At 41.8% G+C, this 20,060-nt stretch overlaps 1 protein-coding gene across 2 annotated transcripts in view; it reads left to right on the top strand.

The window, feature by feature from the left end:
- The window catches only part of pkp4 (plakophilin 4), a 119,310-nt gene that overhangs the window by 72,407 nt on the left and 26,843 nt on the right, over positions 1–20,060 (top strand). For both annotated transcript variants that reach the window (XM_049593329.1, XM_049593330.1), the window contains 3 exons: positions 10,614–10,784; positions 17,084–17,294; positions 18,181–18,313. In XM_049593329.1, coding sequence (XP_049449286.1) covers positions 10,614–10,784; positions 17,084–17,294; positions 18,181–18,313 — 515 coding nt within the window. The remainder of the gene's footprint in view (positions 1–10,613; positions 10,785–17,083; positions 17,295–18,180; positions 18,314–20,060) is intronic.

A 20,060-nucleotide genomic window follows, 5' to 3' on the forward strand; every position in this document is an offset into this window, starting at 1 on the left:
CTCTGTCTGCTTCTCTCTGGAATCACTGTTTCGTTTTTCCAAAAATATGATAATATTTCTTCAGGAAGTGCAGTTACTTACAGTGTGGGCTCCATGCTTACTCTGACAGCTTGTCGGGCTGTCACAAAGGGGCGGGGCTTAGCGAAAGGGCAATTCAGCTCCTGATAAAAACCTCCTGAACAATGAACACCCAAGGAATCCTAACCAGGAGTTCATGCTTGGCATACAGGAGAAGTTTTAGCTGCTGACAATCTGCCATCCTCACCACAATATGTCACTAAATCCTACACACTCCTCCTTTTATATTCTGAAGCTGTGGAACACATTTAAAATGGGGTGAGCTGTTTAACCACTGAATACAAAAACAATATTTTCAGCCACGGTTCAGTTGCCCTTTATATTGAGCAAGTTTATCAAGAATATTGGTTAATGTTAAGTATACATGGCGTTTATGCAAAGGCAGTTTCAATTTGCAGGTTAAATAAGCGATAAGCAATTTAATTATATACCTATGTAGTGAATAATAGAGAGGGTAGAGGAAAACATCTCCACGACACATTATGGAGGTCCAACCGAATCCATTATTTTCATGAGTGCATTATCACGGCTATATCGTGGGTGCTCACCAAGGACAAAATGAGGTGGTTGTATAACTGTGTGTGTTTGTGTGTGCGTGTAATTTAATCAGAGCTGTTGAAGAGATCAGGAAGATAATAATTGGAAAACCTCCCTGCCCATAGTGGCTTGGGTGTCATCCTTTTAGGACTGGTGAATGTTTTCTAGCCAAACACATATCTTGTTTAAATCTGGAGCCCAACAGTTTTTCCCCACAGCCAAAGGAAGAGGACAGCGTGTACTGATTCATTCTCAGCTCTTGGTTTTTAAGGTATCTCCTGAAGATAAGAATGTAGCTCTGACAATAATGAAAACCACACATATTAGGTAGCAAAATCACACCTTTTGTTGAAATTTCAGTCATACATGAAAGCTTTTCAGAAGGAGAAAGCAATGAAAGTAGTCATTTAGCTGGTGAAAGAAAGCAGGATTCCTCCGTAAAAGCCAAGTGCATCTTTGTTTTCCTTCAAAACATAGAGGAGGCACTTGTTCAGCAAATCACTGCATTGTGGTTCCAAGGTTAATGGACTGTTTTCTGCTTGACTTCATGCTGCCTGGGGATATCCTCAGATGCCCTGGTTGATGATGACGTTCAAGGTGAACATTTTTGGTTGTTGTGTGACATCGGTGTCCCATCATCCTCAGTGTGTTGTGTTTGCATGTAGGTGCTGCATGCAGTGTCTCTGTTATCTGTTGTCGGTTAAGTATTCATCTTCAACCAGGTGTCATTTTTATTCTTTTTTATTCTAGGGTCATCATTTTTAATAGTACATGTTACATTGTGGTTTAACTATGTAATCTAGACAGCAATAGAGACGTGATCAGGCCCAAACAATCAGGCCAACCAGAACCACAATCACAGCAGTAGTTTATGACCAGGGCCTGATCAAAAACCCGAATTTTCACTGTAATGCTATTCATGATAATAACAGTAATAGGGCGGCATGGCGGTATTATTGTTGGGGCTGAGAAATATGGCCAAAAATGTATCATAATATGTTTTCTTTTTATATTAATCTAACAATAATTATCACAATATACACATAATACCACTTAATTTAAAGTTCATGAGTTATTTTCAGCTTTAGTTTCCATGTCATGTAAATCAGAAGGTTTCTACTGGTTTAAAACAAATGTTTATTTCTTAAAGCAGATTTTCTACCAGCTTTGCATCACAACGATCTTGGTAGTATGTGTAGACAAATTATGTTAAACTTCTGTCTCTCAAATGCATAAACAGCTCAAGTTAGTGAGAAGACCACCTTTCCAGCAGTGAAATACTTCTATAAGTGATGACTTCAATGTGTTTTAACTTGAAAGCCTCAAGAAGGCCATGAAACAATACTGTTAAACATTACAAAAGATTGAAGAGGGAAGTTGGGCTGCATTTATTTGCTTTAACCACAAAAAAATTTCACAAATATACAAATTCGTAAAAATGTTCTTATCATGTGGCGTAGTGGCTGAAAATGCAGACGTGTGATTGCTGCTGGGGTTTGACTGTAAAACTATTATGGGGAGCTTGTTTCGGCCTTGGTGCTAGCATCTGTGCTAGTGCTAGCAAACTCTTCACTCATTTGTGCATGGATGTATTAAGACACCTGGATACAGCATTGGCGTCGGGGACCCATTCATTCCTATTAGAGTTGCCCAGTGGCGCATGAAGCCAAAATGGTTCAACTGCTGAATATAAAATAACCCCAGTGATCCAGGGATTATTGGAATAGCTCCTGCATCATGGACCCACAGAGCAGGCACACTAGAGACTTTCGGCTGCCGACAAAGGCTGAGTGCAGCCAAGCAGCCAACTCTGCCGGCTGAGTGGCTGACTTCCAGTTTAGTGCTCCGCTAACTTGATAGGGGATAATAATTTAATCTTGTGGCTCCATTAGGCTTTCGAAATGTGATCAGTCCAAAAGGATTAAATGTTGATAGTGCAATGAGTCATTTCGCCGGAGTTGTGGCGCTCAAAAACTATTATCCATTGGTCAACAGACGTCTCTTTCCCAATATAAGTGGATGGAAAAATGTCGTTTCGGGCCGCAGAGCATCAGAAATTGCAGTACCACTGTTTTGCCACTATGAAAATTGGCTTCAAAGCCTGACGCGCTTCCCGGTGGCCTGTGCTCACCTGCATACCGCAATAAAGTTTTCTAGCATCTGGGTTAACTTCCGTGGTATGTGGCCCACTGACTATGCGGAGTAGTGTTTCGCCTGCTGGCCCTGCCAAGGAGTTCCTGCTCGGCTCATAGACTTTACATTGTGATGATGTTATGTTTTTTAAATTGCCTTTCTCAGCTCGAGGAAAGTGTTACGAATATAAAACCACCATGGCTCAAAAATTCAGAATAGTAAGACTCGTATTTGACGTTTGCAGTTCGAGGTGTCCTGTCAACAGTTTTACAGACGTATCTTTTACTGTGGTGGTCAATGGGGGAAATGCTTTTTGGGCCACTGGGGATTTTATTGGCTGCAACACCACAAGTGGCCACTGGGAAATATTTGCTGCAGGGCTGAGCAGCTTTCCTTGGTGACTGTAGTGTGACCTTTTGTTGCCAGGATTCCTCATCTTATTTGTTTCCCTTCTATCACGTTATTTATTAGGTGTCATTTTCAGGTGCACTCAGTGGTTCTTGTAAGTAGGCAGTTACATCACACTACTCTGAGTAATGATGTCTCAAGCAGACACAAATGGGTTGTCAGTCTCTGTCCTCTAAGCAGAGTGAGACACCAGCCTCATTCTCCTCTCCTTCCTGTATTTCTCACCCTGCTGTCCCCCTTGCTGTCTCCCTTTCTCTCACATTCGCTACAGTGGAGCCTTACCTCTAACACTGCAATTTGTCACAAGTGTTTGATGAGCCATAGTAGAAGGAAATGGGATGATCACATGATCAGGCTCAATTGTGAGCATTTGGCAAACGCCATCCGACAGCCTAACCTTGATACTGTTGCTGTTGGTGGCTCTCTGTCAGTATCTATCAGTTGATGTTTTGCCTCCTTTCCTCACCTCTCCCTTGCACTGTCACACGTTGTGTATTTTCCTTTGGTCTCTTTTCAACAGACTTCTAACCCTTAACTTGAATTTTCTGTCTCCGATCTGTGCTCTTCTCTATTTCCCCTTATCTGTGTTTTTTCCTACCACCCACCTGACTCCCCCTCCTCCACTGTCATTGGCAGGAAGTCATGCCTTCCCTCTGCTTTTGAAAAATTGAAAATGAAGACAAATTGTCCCTAATAATGTGGTCATTACGCTCAATGTCCATTTCAGTGCAGTGTGGGACAAAGAAAGAGTGGAGGGAAATGGCATATCTGTGTGTGCGCATTCTCAGCCTGACAGCCAAGCCATCGTGGTCGTTTTCACCTTGGTTTACTATATTTTTCACAACTGTTCTCACTTTTAATTATAGCATTTTTTTCTGGTGATCATCCCAGTTCTCCTGTTTGTCTGGAGAGGCTTTTTGTAAATTATTTTTGTTGCGGAATTCAGTCAGCTGCATCCATTTAAGTGTTTGTTTCTCCCGAGCAAACACACGCCAAGCCCGCCACCGCCCTTCATCTAGCCTCTGCCAAGTGCAATCTGTTAAAGCCATGGTGAGAGGGCTGAGGGGGAGAATTAAATGACTATAACGCACCAGGAATGTGGGCCATTCATCCTCAATAGACAGCAGTATGTTATTTCTCCCTGACAATTTGCAGATGCTTTTTAGAAGTGACTGCAGCCCTTCTACCAGGGGAGCAGAATAAAGAAGGCAGACGGATTAGTCTCCTCTAAGGTTGTTTGAATGTTGCTACTTTCAGGAGTCAGGCTGCTGAGTGGGAGAGATATGCATGAAGGCTCCTGTGCCAGGGAGATTCTGTCCCTGTCACTCGGTCACAGCCGGGCTTTACATGGGATGAGAAGTCTCTGGTGGTCCTAGATGGCCTCATTAACCCTCCTTTCATTTTCATCCTTTCTTTTCCTCCTCTTCTTATATTCTCTCCCCGCTTTCTTCTCTGGTGCTCCCGCCTTTTCCTCCTGTCTTCCCGCTACCTCCTCTCTCTTCATATACTAACCCCCCCCCTTTAAACCTTTGAACAAGAGAAGCTGAACTGATTTCTTGCCAAGCTGCTGCTAGTGGCTATTGTGTGCACGGCCACAAAGTAAAAGGCTTCCTGGGCTATTGAGTGAGCCACTACAGCACACAGCAGCAGAAGCAGCAGTATTCAGTTTTACTCCCTACTCCCTGCCCAACAACATGCCTGCCATTTCAGAGTACTTGTTTGTATGTAATCCATAGTTACGTTCAACCCCTTGTGCCTCAGATTTTGGTATTAAATACAGTCCATTGATGAGTATGAAACTGTGAACCTACAGTATATGTTGCAGCTACAATGGCTCATTTTGCCAAAAAACACAAGAGAGGACACTAAAAGCTGAGAGACATTCACCCTGGAGTGCCTAAAACCCTCTAAGCTGCTCTAAAAGCATGGTATTAAGTGGCGCATTGCCTTTGTTAAACCGTGTTGGAATAAATTTATTTTTAATTAAAAACATATAATTAAATATTGTTTTTTTTCCACCAAGCAATTTTTAAACAATGGAAAAACCACCAGGTAGCAGGTGTGGAGCGGGACTGATGTTCAGCACAGGAATTAAACAATGTAGAGTGGAACCACCAATGTAGTGTGGTTGGGTGCAGGAGGGTGGGGTGTTGTTGGCACAGGCCAACCTGTTGCATAGCCAAAGGAGCCAAGATTTCTGATATTGGAAATCAACCAAAAAGCATCCTGAAAAAAAGCTTCAACTTGTAACACGGCCTTAGCAGCTTTGTTTATAAATCCAAGGATGTCTAAAATGCCTGCTTTCATTTAATTGCTGCAGTGTAATGGTAAACACAGCCAGTGACGAAATTGATTTGAAGTTTAACATAATCTTGACAGGCAGGTTAGTATTTTGTCAAAGCTGCTTTGCATTGAACAGCTTGCACTTCCACTGATCACCTGCACAAAATGTATTCATTATAATAGAGCTTTTAGGCCCTGTTTCCACCAAGCGATATGGTAGGGTACAGTTCAGTTCGGTATGCTTTTTTCCCGCTTCCACCATGAGAAATTGTTGATGGTACCAATGGAACCGTTCCATACCATAACCATTTTTGGTCAGAAGTGGACGGTCACTTTGCTCAGGGCTGAGCTGTGGCTGAGCTTAGTTGACTGTAACTATAAAATGAAAGGATGTTTTGTTGGCTCTTGCAGCAGCTGTAGTTGGAGAAAAAAGTATCACTGGGCCAACTGCCGGCAACTTTTAAGGTGGAATGTTAACTTGTAATGTTACGACTTGAATCCATCAGCACACCTTAAATTTCACTGTGACAACTTTGACCGTTACTTTAGTTTTTATATGACATATATTTTTAGTAGTGAGTGGATCTTCAGGCATTTATAGAATTTAATTTCAACCGATTATATGAAGAGCATATATTCTAATCCTCACTCTGAGGAGGGGGGGGACGTATCCCCGCCCAAATTTAAGAGGACTGCTTGCGGTGGAAATGCTTAGTGGACCTAGGGTTTAGGCACCATGTCTGAAGGGTTACTTTTGGTTCCAAAGTACCATATCGAAAGTGTTTGGTGGAAACGGGGGTTCAGACACCTTGAATTGAATACTGCCAAACCTGACCAGGACACCCACTGCTCACACCTTAGCATTATTGTTTAAAAGAATGTAGGTTACCGACATCAAAGAATTAGTGGCAACAAAAGCCAACAGTTGTGTCACCTCATGTTGCTTATGTCTCTGCTAGAAAGTTGCGTTTGAACGCACCGCAAAGACCACAGCCAACAACCAACTAGCACATACATTCTGCACCTGTGTTAGAGGTGGTAGCACTCCATACCAGCAGATGTTTTGCACAACCAGATGTTGAAAGGACAAAGTTGCTGTGTGTTAGAGAACAAAAACACAACCAGTTACGAACCGTTTCTTCTAAAGAGCTAAATTGCTAAAAAAAACAAACTAAAATAATACAACAAGTTTGTCTCGATCTCACGCCCTCTTGACCTTAGTTTGCTTTCCTCACTTCTGTTTTCTTGTACTGAGCTGAACTGCAAAATCAGAGTGATTTCATTCACCCACAGGCTGTGCCATTTCCAACACTGATTCAGCATGCTGACACACCAAGAACTAGGGCGACAGACATTCACCGACAGGCCGACATTGACCAACAGCTGACCATCAGCTTGGTGCCTTTAGCCGCTACTTAATCTGGACTGCAACCATTTTTTAAATATACTAACTATTTCTCTATTTAATTCATGCTCTTATGCATTTGTCATGCAGCTGGAGGTGAGCAGGGTCTTTTGATGCCCCCACAGAGCTCCGCTTTTTAACTGCTCAGTGCTTCAGAGGTCAGCCTCAGTCTGGTCTGCTGTCTACATCTAAAATCCTCACTCGCCTTACCCCCAGAGGCCCTCTGCTCCCAAAGGAGGCAAACATTCTTATTTATTAATTTCCTCTGTCTCAAACTGTGACAAGAATCCCTCATTTAGTTGGTTCTGCATGGCAGAGCTGGTGTTCAGCAGCAGTCTGTGCCTGAGCTCATGCAGTTGGAGAGGACCCAAGTGACGTTTTGGAGGCTCGTGAAATGTGCAATGAGCGGTTAGATGCCAGCTGTATACTGGTCCACTGGGCTTCACAGCGTAGTGAGCTTCACTGATGTGAGATTTAACACAAGCACAGAAACGTAGGTATGCAGATCAAAATGGAGATTAAAGAAAAACAAACCTGAGATCTCTTCATATCAGCCTCGTCTTCCATTTCAGTGTCTTCAGATTTTCTTAAGCTTTAAATGAGAGCGTAGTCCGTAACGTATTTGTGGCATCTTCAGAACTTCACAGTGAAAACATGACCGTTATTGTACCTCTTGTCACAATAATACATTCACCCCAAGTTTGATTTAATCGGGGGGATGATTAGCTGAATCACGCTGTAATTGTGGTCCATTTTCAAGCATTAGACCTTCATTATTTTTGATTTTGCAACTTAACAGCCCATCATCCATCTCCTACACAGCAATATTCGAGTTAATGTGGTGCTTTCTCCCAAAAGACAGAGCCATTAGATTCAATTTTGGACTATGTTTTAATCATAACATTCTTTATACTTATTGCTTTTCAGTTTTATTGCACATTCCTCCCTGCTAACCCCGCTAACCCTGCTGGGGAGGGTGTAGACCAACAGGTTCTCTTAAGCTGTCAGCAATGGGCTTCACTGGGAGGATGTAGCACACAGAAAGTTTTTAATACTTCGTGGCTAATGGGAATGGTGATTTCAGCACTTTGAGGTGTGACATAATAACACACTGAAAACTCCAGAGATGTTAGGAATTACCACCTCTGAAGACCCTTTAAGAAGGAGCACAGATATGTGTTTGTGTTGGGATTTTAGGCATTTTGAAGTTGGTTGGGTGGGAACGAAGGTGAAGGGGTGAGGAGCCTCTTAGCAGTGGGTTTTCTCTGAATGGACGGACTCAGAGCAACAAACGCTGTTGCCTCATTCTGCTGTTACTGTTTCACATCTGGACTGAATCTGTGTCAGACAGTACTCGTACTGCTTCACGCTGCCCCCGCAGCTTGTTGTTACAGTGACTTTTGTGGAAAGGAGTTTAAATTAGAGCGCTCATCAGTGTGTGTTTCTTTTTCTCACTCTCGTATGGTAAGCTGTTTCCTGTAACACACATTCCTTAACATCTGCTCCGACGATGCCTCTGATAGGCTCACATTCTTCTTGGTACAACACTGTCGGCTCTTGTTGGCCTTCGACTGTAGCTGATTTTACCCATTTAGTGCAGTGTAGTATTTACTATTTGCTTTCACCTATTTGTCGTCCCCCAAAAAAAAGACCACTGGCTGACAGCACTGGATATACAATTCAATATAAAGTATGTATGAAGACTGCTCAATCAGATCAAGAGTGGCAGTGCTTGGCTAATTTGTTTTATTCATTTGTCCTCAATGTTCTTTATAGTACAAATACAGACTTCTTAGTTATTTCCTCTAAAGGCCCAGACATGCCAAGCCGCCATCAAGGAACAGGTGGCGACAAAGGCCAACTGTTGCGTCACCTCAAGTCGTCTGTGTCTCTACCAAAACCTTATTCCTGAAGGGAAACTGTAAGACCAACAGGACAGATTCAGAATGCTAGTTAGCAAGTTAGTACATTAACAACACACTCAACGCTAAAAGAGCAAACTTTATTTAATGTGCGCTAACTAACAGTAATACAAACCATTACAATCTGTTTCTGCCAAAGACCTCAGTGGCTATAAGTAGAAGTTGTGTGTTTGTTTCGGTTTCATGCCATCTCTGGCTGTGGCTTAGAGGTAGAACGGATTGTCCACTAATTGGAAGATCAGCGGTTCGATCCCCGGCTCCTCCAGTCTGCATGTCGAACTATCCTTGAGCAAGATACTGAACCCCAAATTGTGATGGCTGTTCAAGCAGTGTGTGTTAAAAACTGAGTAGCAGGTGGCACCTCGTATGGTAGCCTCAGCCCCCAGTGTGTGACTCATACTGTAAAACCACTTTTGAGTGGTTAGATGACTAGAAAAGGTGCTATACAAGTGCAGGTCCATTTACCATGTTAACTTTAGTCGTTGGTTTGCTCTTTTAACTTCCATTTGTCTTCTCATACCCTGACCTCAACTGCCAATCAGAGTGATTTCGTTTACTGACGGCCTCTACCAGCTCCAACACTGATTTAACATGCTGAATTGACTGAAAAAACACAGGCAAGGGCCAACTATTGCCAATGATGAGGGATACACCGCCAGAACTAGGTCTACAGATGCGCACCAACTGCCAACATTCTGCTTGATGTATCTCGGGCCCTTAGGCAGGTGCAGACCGTACATGGATGTTAAAACATGGTGGCTGTTGGCTGTGGTCTTTGTGTTTAGGGTGCAACACATGGCATCTATGCTAGGGTTGTTTTTCAAAGTGAGCTTTGTAGAGAATTGGAAATCAGCTTTAAATATGTGACTTTTAAGACCTTATTTGGGGATAGAAAATCAAATTCAAATAGGGATACCCTTGTGTTTTTTATTCTGCCCTTCTGTAACTCAATTTTTCCAGCGGATGTGGAATATATTTAGCTGAGGTATGTGTGTGGGCAGTGTGTATGTCAACTTAATGTAATGTGGATTAACAATAATAAACAGACACAGGGAGAGTTAATGGGTTCTTTTCACTTTTTGTATTATTTTGGGGAACCATGTTTATTTTTTTGTATATTTAAGCCGCTGCTTTTTTCCAACTCATGTATACTCATTTACTATCTTATATTTTACATGTTTACACAGCTGATCTTATCCCTGAGCAGCTCATTATTTTTTTGTTTGTGAATAACTTTTTTCCGATCTGTTTCCATTCGTTTTCCCAGTGTTGAAATTGACTCACAAAACTGAAACTTGCTTGAGAGAGGTCATACTGATATGAGCGTCACGTCTGCTTTTATTTTTGTCAGTGTTGCATTATTGTTGTATGGTAATGCAGAGCAGACTTTGCATATCAGTGAACCGCATTGCCATGCAGCAATGACATTAACTTTGACAACAATTAAAGGAGACATGTCGTTTACTATGATTGATTACCTAAATCAAAAAAGTATCAAGTGTCTAAAGCTGATCTTCATACCATAACATAATAAATGGAAACCAATGGCTGCCTTAAAAGTAAGGGGCAAACACCTCCCCTCCTGTTTCTTTTTCTTTTCCTCTACCCTCTTATTTTGCACTTGGATATGTTTTGGACATTTAACCAATACTGTTTCAAGAAAGAATCACAGTAAATATGCTGAAAGTCATTCAATGTCTCCCTCAATGACACTTTGACAGGACACATGGGAGTTCAATGACAGAGGGCTCAAACCTCTGACACTTCACTTATGAAACAGTCTGTGTAATCACCAGACCGTTCTGCTGCTGACCACTTATCCGCTAACCACTCTTCTTTATCTCCAGGAATAAGGAGCTCATATGCCAGTCAACACAGCCAGCTGGGCCAGGACTTAAGGTCAGCCATGTCCCCAGAGCGTCATATTGCACCAATCTACGAGGATCGGACGTTCCAGGGCCCGTTGTACCGCAGCCCCAGCCACACCCAGCAGGGCACCCTCTACAGGAGCACCTCGGGTAGGTCCCATATAATTTCGATGCTGGAAATGCAGAGGCAGGTAAAACAAAAGGAATGTAAGGACGAAGACAAACCACCCACCAAGGACATGACACCATTATAAGATACACCCATCCTTGTGTATGAATGAATTGCCTCTTATTAATTGGCTGTCACCCAGTAATGATATCACATACAAAGTTTGTGTCTAACACTGCACGAATGAGACAATCCTCTGACTGTAGTTAATGTGAATTTGATTTGCAAATTTTTTCTTTCACCAAATGAAAGCTGTCAGATATTTTTTTAGGAAAAGTGAGATGATTGGGATTCAGACATTAAGTGTTATCTTTTATGTCACTAGGATCAACTGTTGAAAAGGGCTGCAAGTGTAGGACTGAAGTGGTCCTCACTGAAGATGGTAATATGAAGTAATTGTCAGTATACTCTAAATTAGGTGGAATTTTTGATTTTTAAAAAAGGCTAGAGACCAGGCAAGAAAACACTGAATATTTATTTTCAGCCCCTCCAGGGTTTTACAGGCTTTATTTTGGGATTGTTGCAGCCTAAAATGCCTGATTTCACACAGATTTTCTAAAAAATTGCAATGCATGTTGCAATGTTTTGAGACCTTTTGGCAATTTTTCATCTAAAAAAAAAAAAAAAAAAAAAAAAAATTGCGGTTTTACTCCTTTGGAATTATTCATTGAAAACCAAATGCAACTTGTTCCAGTGAAAATAAAACACACACACACTGCTGTGTCTTCTAAGTAAGTTTACTTTCCAACATGTTAGAACATTTTTTTTCGAAACTGTTTATTTCTTAAGTATTTTCTATATCACACACACAGTTTGTCATGCAAACAGGCGCGCGCGCCTCTATCGCTTTGTAATTTGTGCTCCACTAACGTTAACACTAACCGTGCATATTTACCTTGATTCTTTCAGCACTTGAAATAGATGTCAAGATTTGTTTCGTTCGTTGTCCATGTGTTTCAGCCATTTTCCAAATGTGTTTTGTTTTAGAAAATTGTTTGTGTTACACCCAGACGTTGCGCTAGACTCTTTCCTCGCCGGTCATTTTGACCGACATGGTCATAAAAATCCGGTCATAATCTATTTTTACAGGTCATTTTAATTTTCGTTTTTAAAATGATAATAAAGATATTCAGAGACATTTAGTCTTCATTCGTTCGTTTTTAATAGATCCGACAAGCAAGTCATAAAGTGTGCATTAATAAGGACATGAATGAAAAGATGAACAGACATCCACACACACCGCAGCGCTTCAGTTCGGCGTCTGGTCTATTTTTCACACGAGCCGCGAGCACTTCTGTCAAGCTGGATAGAGCGGATTGTACCAAACAGGAAGTCGGACACAGAAAAGACGAGAGAATCCGGCCAATTTTCAAAATAAAATAACAACAGCACGCACTGAGGAACGTGAGGAGAAAATACCATGTTTATAATTTAAAATAACACAACAGTGCATAACCGAACACATTTTTCAATACCCTAATCACTTCATTACAATTTTGATTTTGTGTCACCGAGCCTACAGACATAACTGCATAAATAAAATGGTCAGAACAATATGCCCTATTCATTCAGTGTTTTTTTATAAAAAACGATTAAAATATGGACTTACCGACAGAATTTGCAACGTCGCACAGGTTGAATTTGAAGTTTATCTTCAGTACGGGATGTAACCAGTCTGTCATTAGCTGCTTGATCAGCCTGCATTGTGTTCCTTACATTTGCACCTAGTGTGTGTGTGTGTGTGTGTGTGTAAGTAACAGATTACACGATCACATTATTTCCAAACCTACCAGAATCTCCACTAGGTTTTATTCTTAATTTTCTCTCCTCTTTGCTCGTGTTGTCTCTGTATTGTCATGCAGGTCAACGTTTTCATTGCAGGCAGACCCACCTTCACTATAAGAGCACTCCCTTTTTGTTACCTAGTACAGATGTTCCCTTCAACTCTCTCAAAGCCTTTTCCATCTAAGCCGCAGCCCCTTGACTCTGCCGTATTGTTTTCCTTCGGGAACACCATTTTTCTGTCCATCTGCCCTTTAGCTCTACCGCTACCTATGTTATGTCTTTCTTTCCTGCTTTTTCCTCTTGCTTTCTATTTTTCTTTCATCCTGTCACCTTCTCCTTCCCTGCCTCCCTTCCGTTCCTCCCTTTACTGTCAGCAGAAAGGGTGAGACATGAGTTAATAGGCAGGTACTGATATGTCATCCTGCCACAAAGGAGTCCATTACCCGTGTGTCACACTGAGAATGAGAAGAAGGATGGAGGGGCCAGGGGACAGCTTGGTTACCCACATCCACAGCCCACTCTCTTCCAGCTCTCCTGATGTTGGCATTCTCGTCTCATCATCCCTCCTGACTCAGATACACATGCTTAGTTTGCACTGACACACACACTCCATTCAGCCTTCTCCTTGGCTCAGAGGAGATCTGCTTAGACCGATAAGTTCACTAATAAATGCTATTGATGCGGTGAAGAAGCCCCCAGACGAGCCACTATAATGTGTTTATGCCAGCTATATTGAGCAAAGGAGAGCGGGGCGGAGCTGGAAGGGGTGTTCAATATGGAGTCTTTGTAAGAGCTACCTCATTAGAAAAATCCAATTTTGATCCTAGAGTTTTCTTTGTTATGTTGTGAAATGAAATTTCAATAGGCCATTTTCACCCTCTGGCTTTCCATACATTCTTAGGCTTTTTCTGGAAGCTTGCACTGTAAATGTTCAAGTGGGAGCGAGATTTTTATGTTAAGTAGAAATATTGATCCTTTGCTGGAAAGATGTAGCCTGAAATCGCCAGACCAAACCACAAATCTCCAAATGAAAGTCTGGAACCTCTCTGTTAGTTTTTGATTCCCAAGGGGTGTTATCAACAGCTGATAGAAAGACAGAAATGCTGCTGGATGCAATTTGATAAACCTACAACCGGAGTCCTGCACATGCCCAGCTTTGCAAACCTGCACCCACAAAGATCAATACTAGAACTGACCTGTTACCTGCAATTATATCCCAGTAAAATCCAGACCCTCCCCGACGTGTTAATCTAAGTCCGGCGACCCGACCCACAATTGAATCAAACAGGCTACACAAGCACTCATTTTAAAGTGCTTTACTTTTGCTATTAGAATTGCGCCATTAGAACATGTAACATGAATTAACTTATAATCTATAGTCAGTCAGGTGTTAAAAATACCACACATTTTCATTTCTGCTGTATCCACAGACAATCATGTTTGTATTCTCACCCGCCCACATTCAGTTAATTTTTATCCATACCCATACCCATGAATTTATGTAAATGTACTCGGTAACACTTTCTATGAAGACCGTAATTATAATGCTTTATGAGGGCTTTTATTGTGAATTATAAGTCACAATTTATAATGATCTATGACTGCACACTTAATGCTTCCTGATGCACTACATCAACAGTCATAAAACATTATAGATGTGACTTATAATGAATTATAAGTGTCTTATGGATGCTCTTGACTAGTTATAAACTAGAGGTTGACTGATGGGGCTTTTAATGCATTGTTGACAGAAATTACTGCAACCTCTGTAAATATGCTCTATGGTATCTAGCTAGCTAACCACTGTAGGAACGTTAGCTACTGGAATGTTTGCTAGTAGCCTACAAGCAAACTGTATGTTTCAGCTGAAGCCCGCTAGCTTCAAAAATTACACCATGTAACCATTTATATGAGTGAAGCTAAAATCTTGAGCTGAAATGTACAGTTAGCTCGTGGGCTATTGCAAACATCTCAGTTGCTAATGTTAGCTTTCAAGCAGCCTTGTTTGAAATGGAGAGAGTGGTTATCTAGCTAGCTAACTAACCGCTGTAGGGACTACTTGCTAGCTAATGGTAGCTACTGGAATTTTTGCTAATAGCCTATGAGCAAATTACTTAATGTAACATCAACCATTTATATGAGAGAAACTAGAAATCTTTAGCTGAAATTTATTGTTAGCTCGTTAGCTTGCAGACATCTCAATAGCTAATGTTAGCTTTCAAGCAGCCTTGTTTGAAATGGGGAAAGTGGTTAGCTAGCTAGCCTAAAGCATGCTCCCTAGGATTTCAAGGGCTGCAACAATTTCTGTCCAATTTTGTCTTTTTTGAATCTAACAATCTTGCAAGTAGTGACTGTGAAAGATACTCAGTTTTTGCAATAGCTTAATTCTGTGACTGAAAACTTGTGTTAAGATGTGACAGCATGTCAGATTGTAGTCTTTTCAATGTCTTTTCAAAGTATTCTAGCATATAATAGACATTAATTACTTATGATGCATCATAGATTCTCCAATACATGAAAATGCATCACACTTTATTCAGCACCAACCATGGAACATTATGATGAAGCGTACATTATTACTGATACATCAATATGTACCTCTACTTAACACAACATAATGATAACTTATGGTACTGCATGGACATACTAAGAGTCCTTACTATAGTTGAATGTTGAGGTGAGTTTAGGTATTCGCTATAAGCCCCATCAGTTAACCTCTAGTTTCTGACAAGTCTAGAGCATCCATAAGACACTTACAATTCATCATAAGTCACATCTATAATGTTTTATGACTGTTGATATAGTGCATCAGGAAGCAGTCTGTGTGTTTATGAATTTTATGAGTATAATTATAAAGCTTTATAAATGCATTATAATTATCTTTGAATGGTCTTAAAATGCATTATAGACATGGTTTTCATAGAAAGTGTTACCATGTATTCCCTACCCTTTACACAACTTTATTGCTGGTTGTCCTACATGTACCTGACTCAGTTCATGACTCTGCCTACAACCAGTCAGAACAACGAAACATGTGACGTAGTGCTGAGCAATAGAGAAATGTAAACAGACTACAGCATTTAGAGATGAGCTGTGATGGTGTAGAGTCATTCTGTTAACAAGTGTTGCCGTTTTTGCCATTAGAATTTGAATATAGTGCTTCAATAGAAAGGTCCACATCAGCTGCTGCCATCTTGGTTGTGTTTTTGAAAATGATCAACAACACTCCTCTTTACTAAGCTACCTTTATGCTTGCTGTCGTGACCATGGCGTGATGATATAGGAGCCAAAAATCACGTCATGTTTTTCACAAAGTGCGAAGGCTCCACATGCTGTCTTTCACTGTATCAAATATGTCCCATGTTTAAAAAATGGTTATGATTGGCCCGGCTAAGTCGGATGGAAATCTGTTTGAACAGGAGGGTGACCAGGCACATCTGCCAGGGCAAATAAAACATGAGCTCGCAAGTTTGTGTAGTTCCCAGGCTAGAAAAGATGAGAAATTGAATCCAGATAGTTGCTGTAAAACTGCAAGGCTACACTTTGTTGTTTATAATTTGTCCCCTAGTGTTTTTGCTCTGTTTTGGGAGATAACCATATTGCAGGGAAGTGCTGCTGCCCAACATAGAGGTGCACTGATGTGAGAAATTGTGTTTTTGGAGCAGCCCCACAAGTTGACGTCGTTGGTCTCTGGTAGGAGGGAGTTTAAGCATGCACATGCCCAGTTCTGTTGGCACTCTGATACTGATCTGACCAGCGCAGCGGTCACGCTGCCACACATCACGTGGCTCTGGTGAGAAGGGGGGCTAAATCCAACAGCTTGTTTATGCAGTTCTGTATTTGTGACCCATTGTGATTTTAAAAACTGGGTCATAATATCACTTGGAGCAAATGAAAAAGGGGAAAGACGACTGAAGCGAGATGCAGTCAGGCTGAATATTGGACCTTGTCTGGAAGGATGACTTCTCTACATGTTGGTGATGCTTCCGCTTTACTAATGTACCTCTGACTGTTTTTGGAGCCTGTCATGGTTTACCATTGCCTCTCTGATCTGTTTGGCAAAGTTAGTCTGAGAACACAGTGGCGCAAGGGAGCGAGAAGACGGTGAGTAAAGGATTTGTGGATCAATCATTGAGCAGGTTGAGTCCTCCTGTCCTCTTTGAACCCTAGCAGGATCCCTCTGGTTAAACACAATCTTGTAAAAACAAAACAACATGCAAACAGCCCCTTTGAAGAAGACGACTTCTGCTTTGTGGAGCCACAGGAGCTGTGTTTTATCCTCATCATTAATTGGTTCCAGATTGTAGAATTTGCTGAGTCGGACAAAACCGCCGCATGTTTGCATTTTCAGCTTGGCTTAAAGTGGCGTGCTACCAGTGTGCAAGGCTCAAAGCTTAGCTGTAAAGGTTTGAACGCTGCCAGTCTCCACTAACATTTGTCACCTGGCATTCGTGCTTAAACTTTCTGTCTGAAGTTTTTGTTTTTTGGCCCTCAGGTGTGGGGAGTCTCCAGCGGACACCCAGCCAGCGCAGTACCATGATCTACCAAAGAAACAACTATGCTCTTAACACCGCAGCCACCTACGCTGACCCATATCGCTCAGCGCAGTACCGGCCCTCCGATCCCAGCTACACTCGCCAGGCTGTTGTCATGGACGATGGTGCTACCCGCTCACCCTCTATAGACAGCATTCAGAAGGATCCCAGGTAAGTAACATTTTAGTGTGATGCTGTGTAGGTGTAATCAGTGGTTAGTGGCCAGCATAGCATAGGATAGCATAGCAGGAAACAGTCGTCCAAAGGGACTACTTATGCTTACAAGGCATCCCTGTTCTGCTGGGTCAACACCGGTGTCCTCTTACTATTCAAACATGGAGCCCCCTGGGTAGTCGCATGCAGTTCTAGCTTTTAAGCTGCCTCTACTATGCCTGGCCTCTGAACAATAGACTCTCACATACGCTAAAGTGCTGCGTCCACTCTTGTACAGACGTGTAAGCGTGGAGAGTGGGTTGACCTCCGCTGTAAACCCCTGACCTTGCACACTGGGAGCTTTGTTTACACCCTTGTATGTTGCTGTAGTGTAACTACTTGAAGAGAGTGCAGCAGGGGGGCACCATGACCCAGGTCTGTTCAGGAAGTGCATCAGAGTGATAAAATATGTTACGGGATGTCTGTCCAGGGCTGTGTTTTGTTTTGGGGTTTTTTTTCCCAGCTTTGTGCTGTGATATACTCTAGATTAAAAGAGTTTGACCAGGCTGTAATAGCATAAGGGCCATAAATCAAACACTAGTAAAATCATTTCATCAGTTAGTAGTTCCTAAGTATATTTTAAGAGCAGCCCAGAGTCGATGCTTTTCTCACTTCTTTCTTTAGTGTGCTGCATACAGACAAGCAGTAATCCAAGTGTGACCAGAGTGGATTGTTATATAGAACCGGATGTGAATGTAATTTCCTGGGCTTATCAGTTTGTCCTGAGGTGCTGAAATATTCATTTTGAAGGGAACTGTGCCGGTGTGGGGTTTTTTAACAGAGACAACTTTGTTTCTGCCTCTGTTGTCATGCTGATACCTTTGCACCCTACCTGTAATTTTAGGGAGTTCGCTTGGCGTGACCCAGAGCTGACGGAGGTGATTCACATGCTGCAGCACCACTTCCCGTCGGTGCAGGCCAACGCAGCCGCCTACCTGCAGCACCTGTGCTTCGGCGATAATCGAGTGAAGTCTGAGGTAGGTACCGTACCACTCATGTCATACTGTGACTTATTAGAATGTCTTTGTCGACATCTGTGCTCAGCCACCTTAACCTCTGATAATTAGGGCACATTAAGCTCATTTTTGTGTTTTCATCAGTAAGTATTATATTTATAGTGGAGCTGGCGTTTATTGCAAGTTAGGACAACAAGCACAAGTTTCCAGACTGTCAGACAAGACTTAAAGAAAAGCCCAAGAAGGTAATAGAGTTTTACTTGGAAGAGAAAACAAAGGCAAACAACTAAAATAACAACCCAAACTGTTCGTCGTCAACGTCCATCACAGTTTACAGACCAACATTGTGGTTTAAGCTCGACCTTTCATATTTGCTGTAGTTGTGCACAACAGTACAGCTCACTTTCAGTTTTACCGCCCAGTAATGTGGTGACTAACCTGCCAAGTCGTCTGGCTAATCTCAGTCTTGCTTGTTGCATGATAGGGCCTATTTTCAGTGCTCTTGCCTGACTCCAAGACCCAAGACATTACTTTGGTCAGTCAGTGTTTTCATATCCAATCAAACTGATGGCCAGAGTTAAGAAAATAAACCCAGAGTTGTTGGTCAGGATCCATCACTTTGATCCAAGCTGAAATATTTTAACAACTATTTAAAGGATTAAGAAATAACTGTTGTACAGACATTCATGGTCCCCAGAGGATGAAGCCTCGACTGTAGGTTCACACACTTTTGCTGCATTTCCACTACATGATACGGCACAGTTCTACTCAATTCGACTGGCTATTTTTGGTTTGCCATTAGCAAAAGTTGTGGATAGTATCAGGTACTTTTATGGTATCACCTTGGTCGAGGTTCCAAGCTGAGCTGACACTAGAAGGTGGAGTTAAAACGCTTAAGGCCACTGATTGGTCAAGAGAGAACGGTCTCTAGGGCAACATGAGACATCCTGCACAAACCCCTCATTTCTACATAGCCAAGCTCCTCCTGTCAGACCTTTTACACACACTTCCACTAATAAAATTGGTTTCAAGTTTCAAGTACAATAAAGCGTTGTTCATCCTTCTGTTTTCATTCCTTTAAGGCTCATTGTAACTGATAATAATAGTAATTGTGAAATATGGTATACTTAAATGTGATATTATCTGAGACATGTATTGTACCGTGAAAATCTCATACCATTGCAACTCTAGCTGCAAATTTTTTATTCACTCAGCTCCAATTTTAGAAAATGGCAGCCCACAAAACTATGCCATGCACCATACAAGTGCAGACATTCCTCTGTTTGACTGGCAATGAAAGGATTCAGCAAGTGTCATGTTAAAGATGATGTCATGGCCCTTTTCACGCACTGTCGCTATGGCAATCAGCTGAGACTCTACTATCTGCAGTAGAAAATGAAATAGAGAAAAGGACCTGGTACCAACAGTGAGGTGACTCAAGCGAAACCATGCAGCTGAAATGAGCCAACAGACACAGAGACACATCTCCACTGCTCAATCATGCCCTCAGCCAGTGAACAAACACCCGCAGCACACAGCAACAGTTAAGAGAGACACACAGGAACCCCTCGTTCCACCCTTTTTCTCCCTCAAATTTTAAAGGTCATGCTTGTCCTTCCTCAGCATAATGCAGAAAGAGGAAGAAGACATCAGAGATGAGGAATATATTTTTTTATTCTGAGAGGCCAGATTTCAACGTATCACAAAATGATTTATACTCTGCAATGAAAAGCAGGAAGCTTATTTTGGTAGAGCTATCTTTTCCTGG

Source organism: Epinephelus fuscoguttatus, linkage group LG13, assembly GCF_011397635.1.
Source record: "Epinephelus fuscoguttatus linkage group LG13, E.fuscoguttatus.final_Chr_v1".
Classification (NCBI taxonomy): domain Eukaryota; kingdom Metazoa; phylum Chordata; class Actinopteri; order Perciformes; family Serranidae; genus Epinephelus; species Epinephelus fuscoguttatus.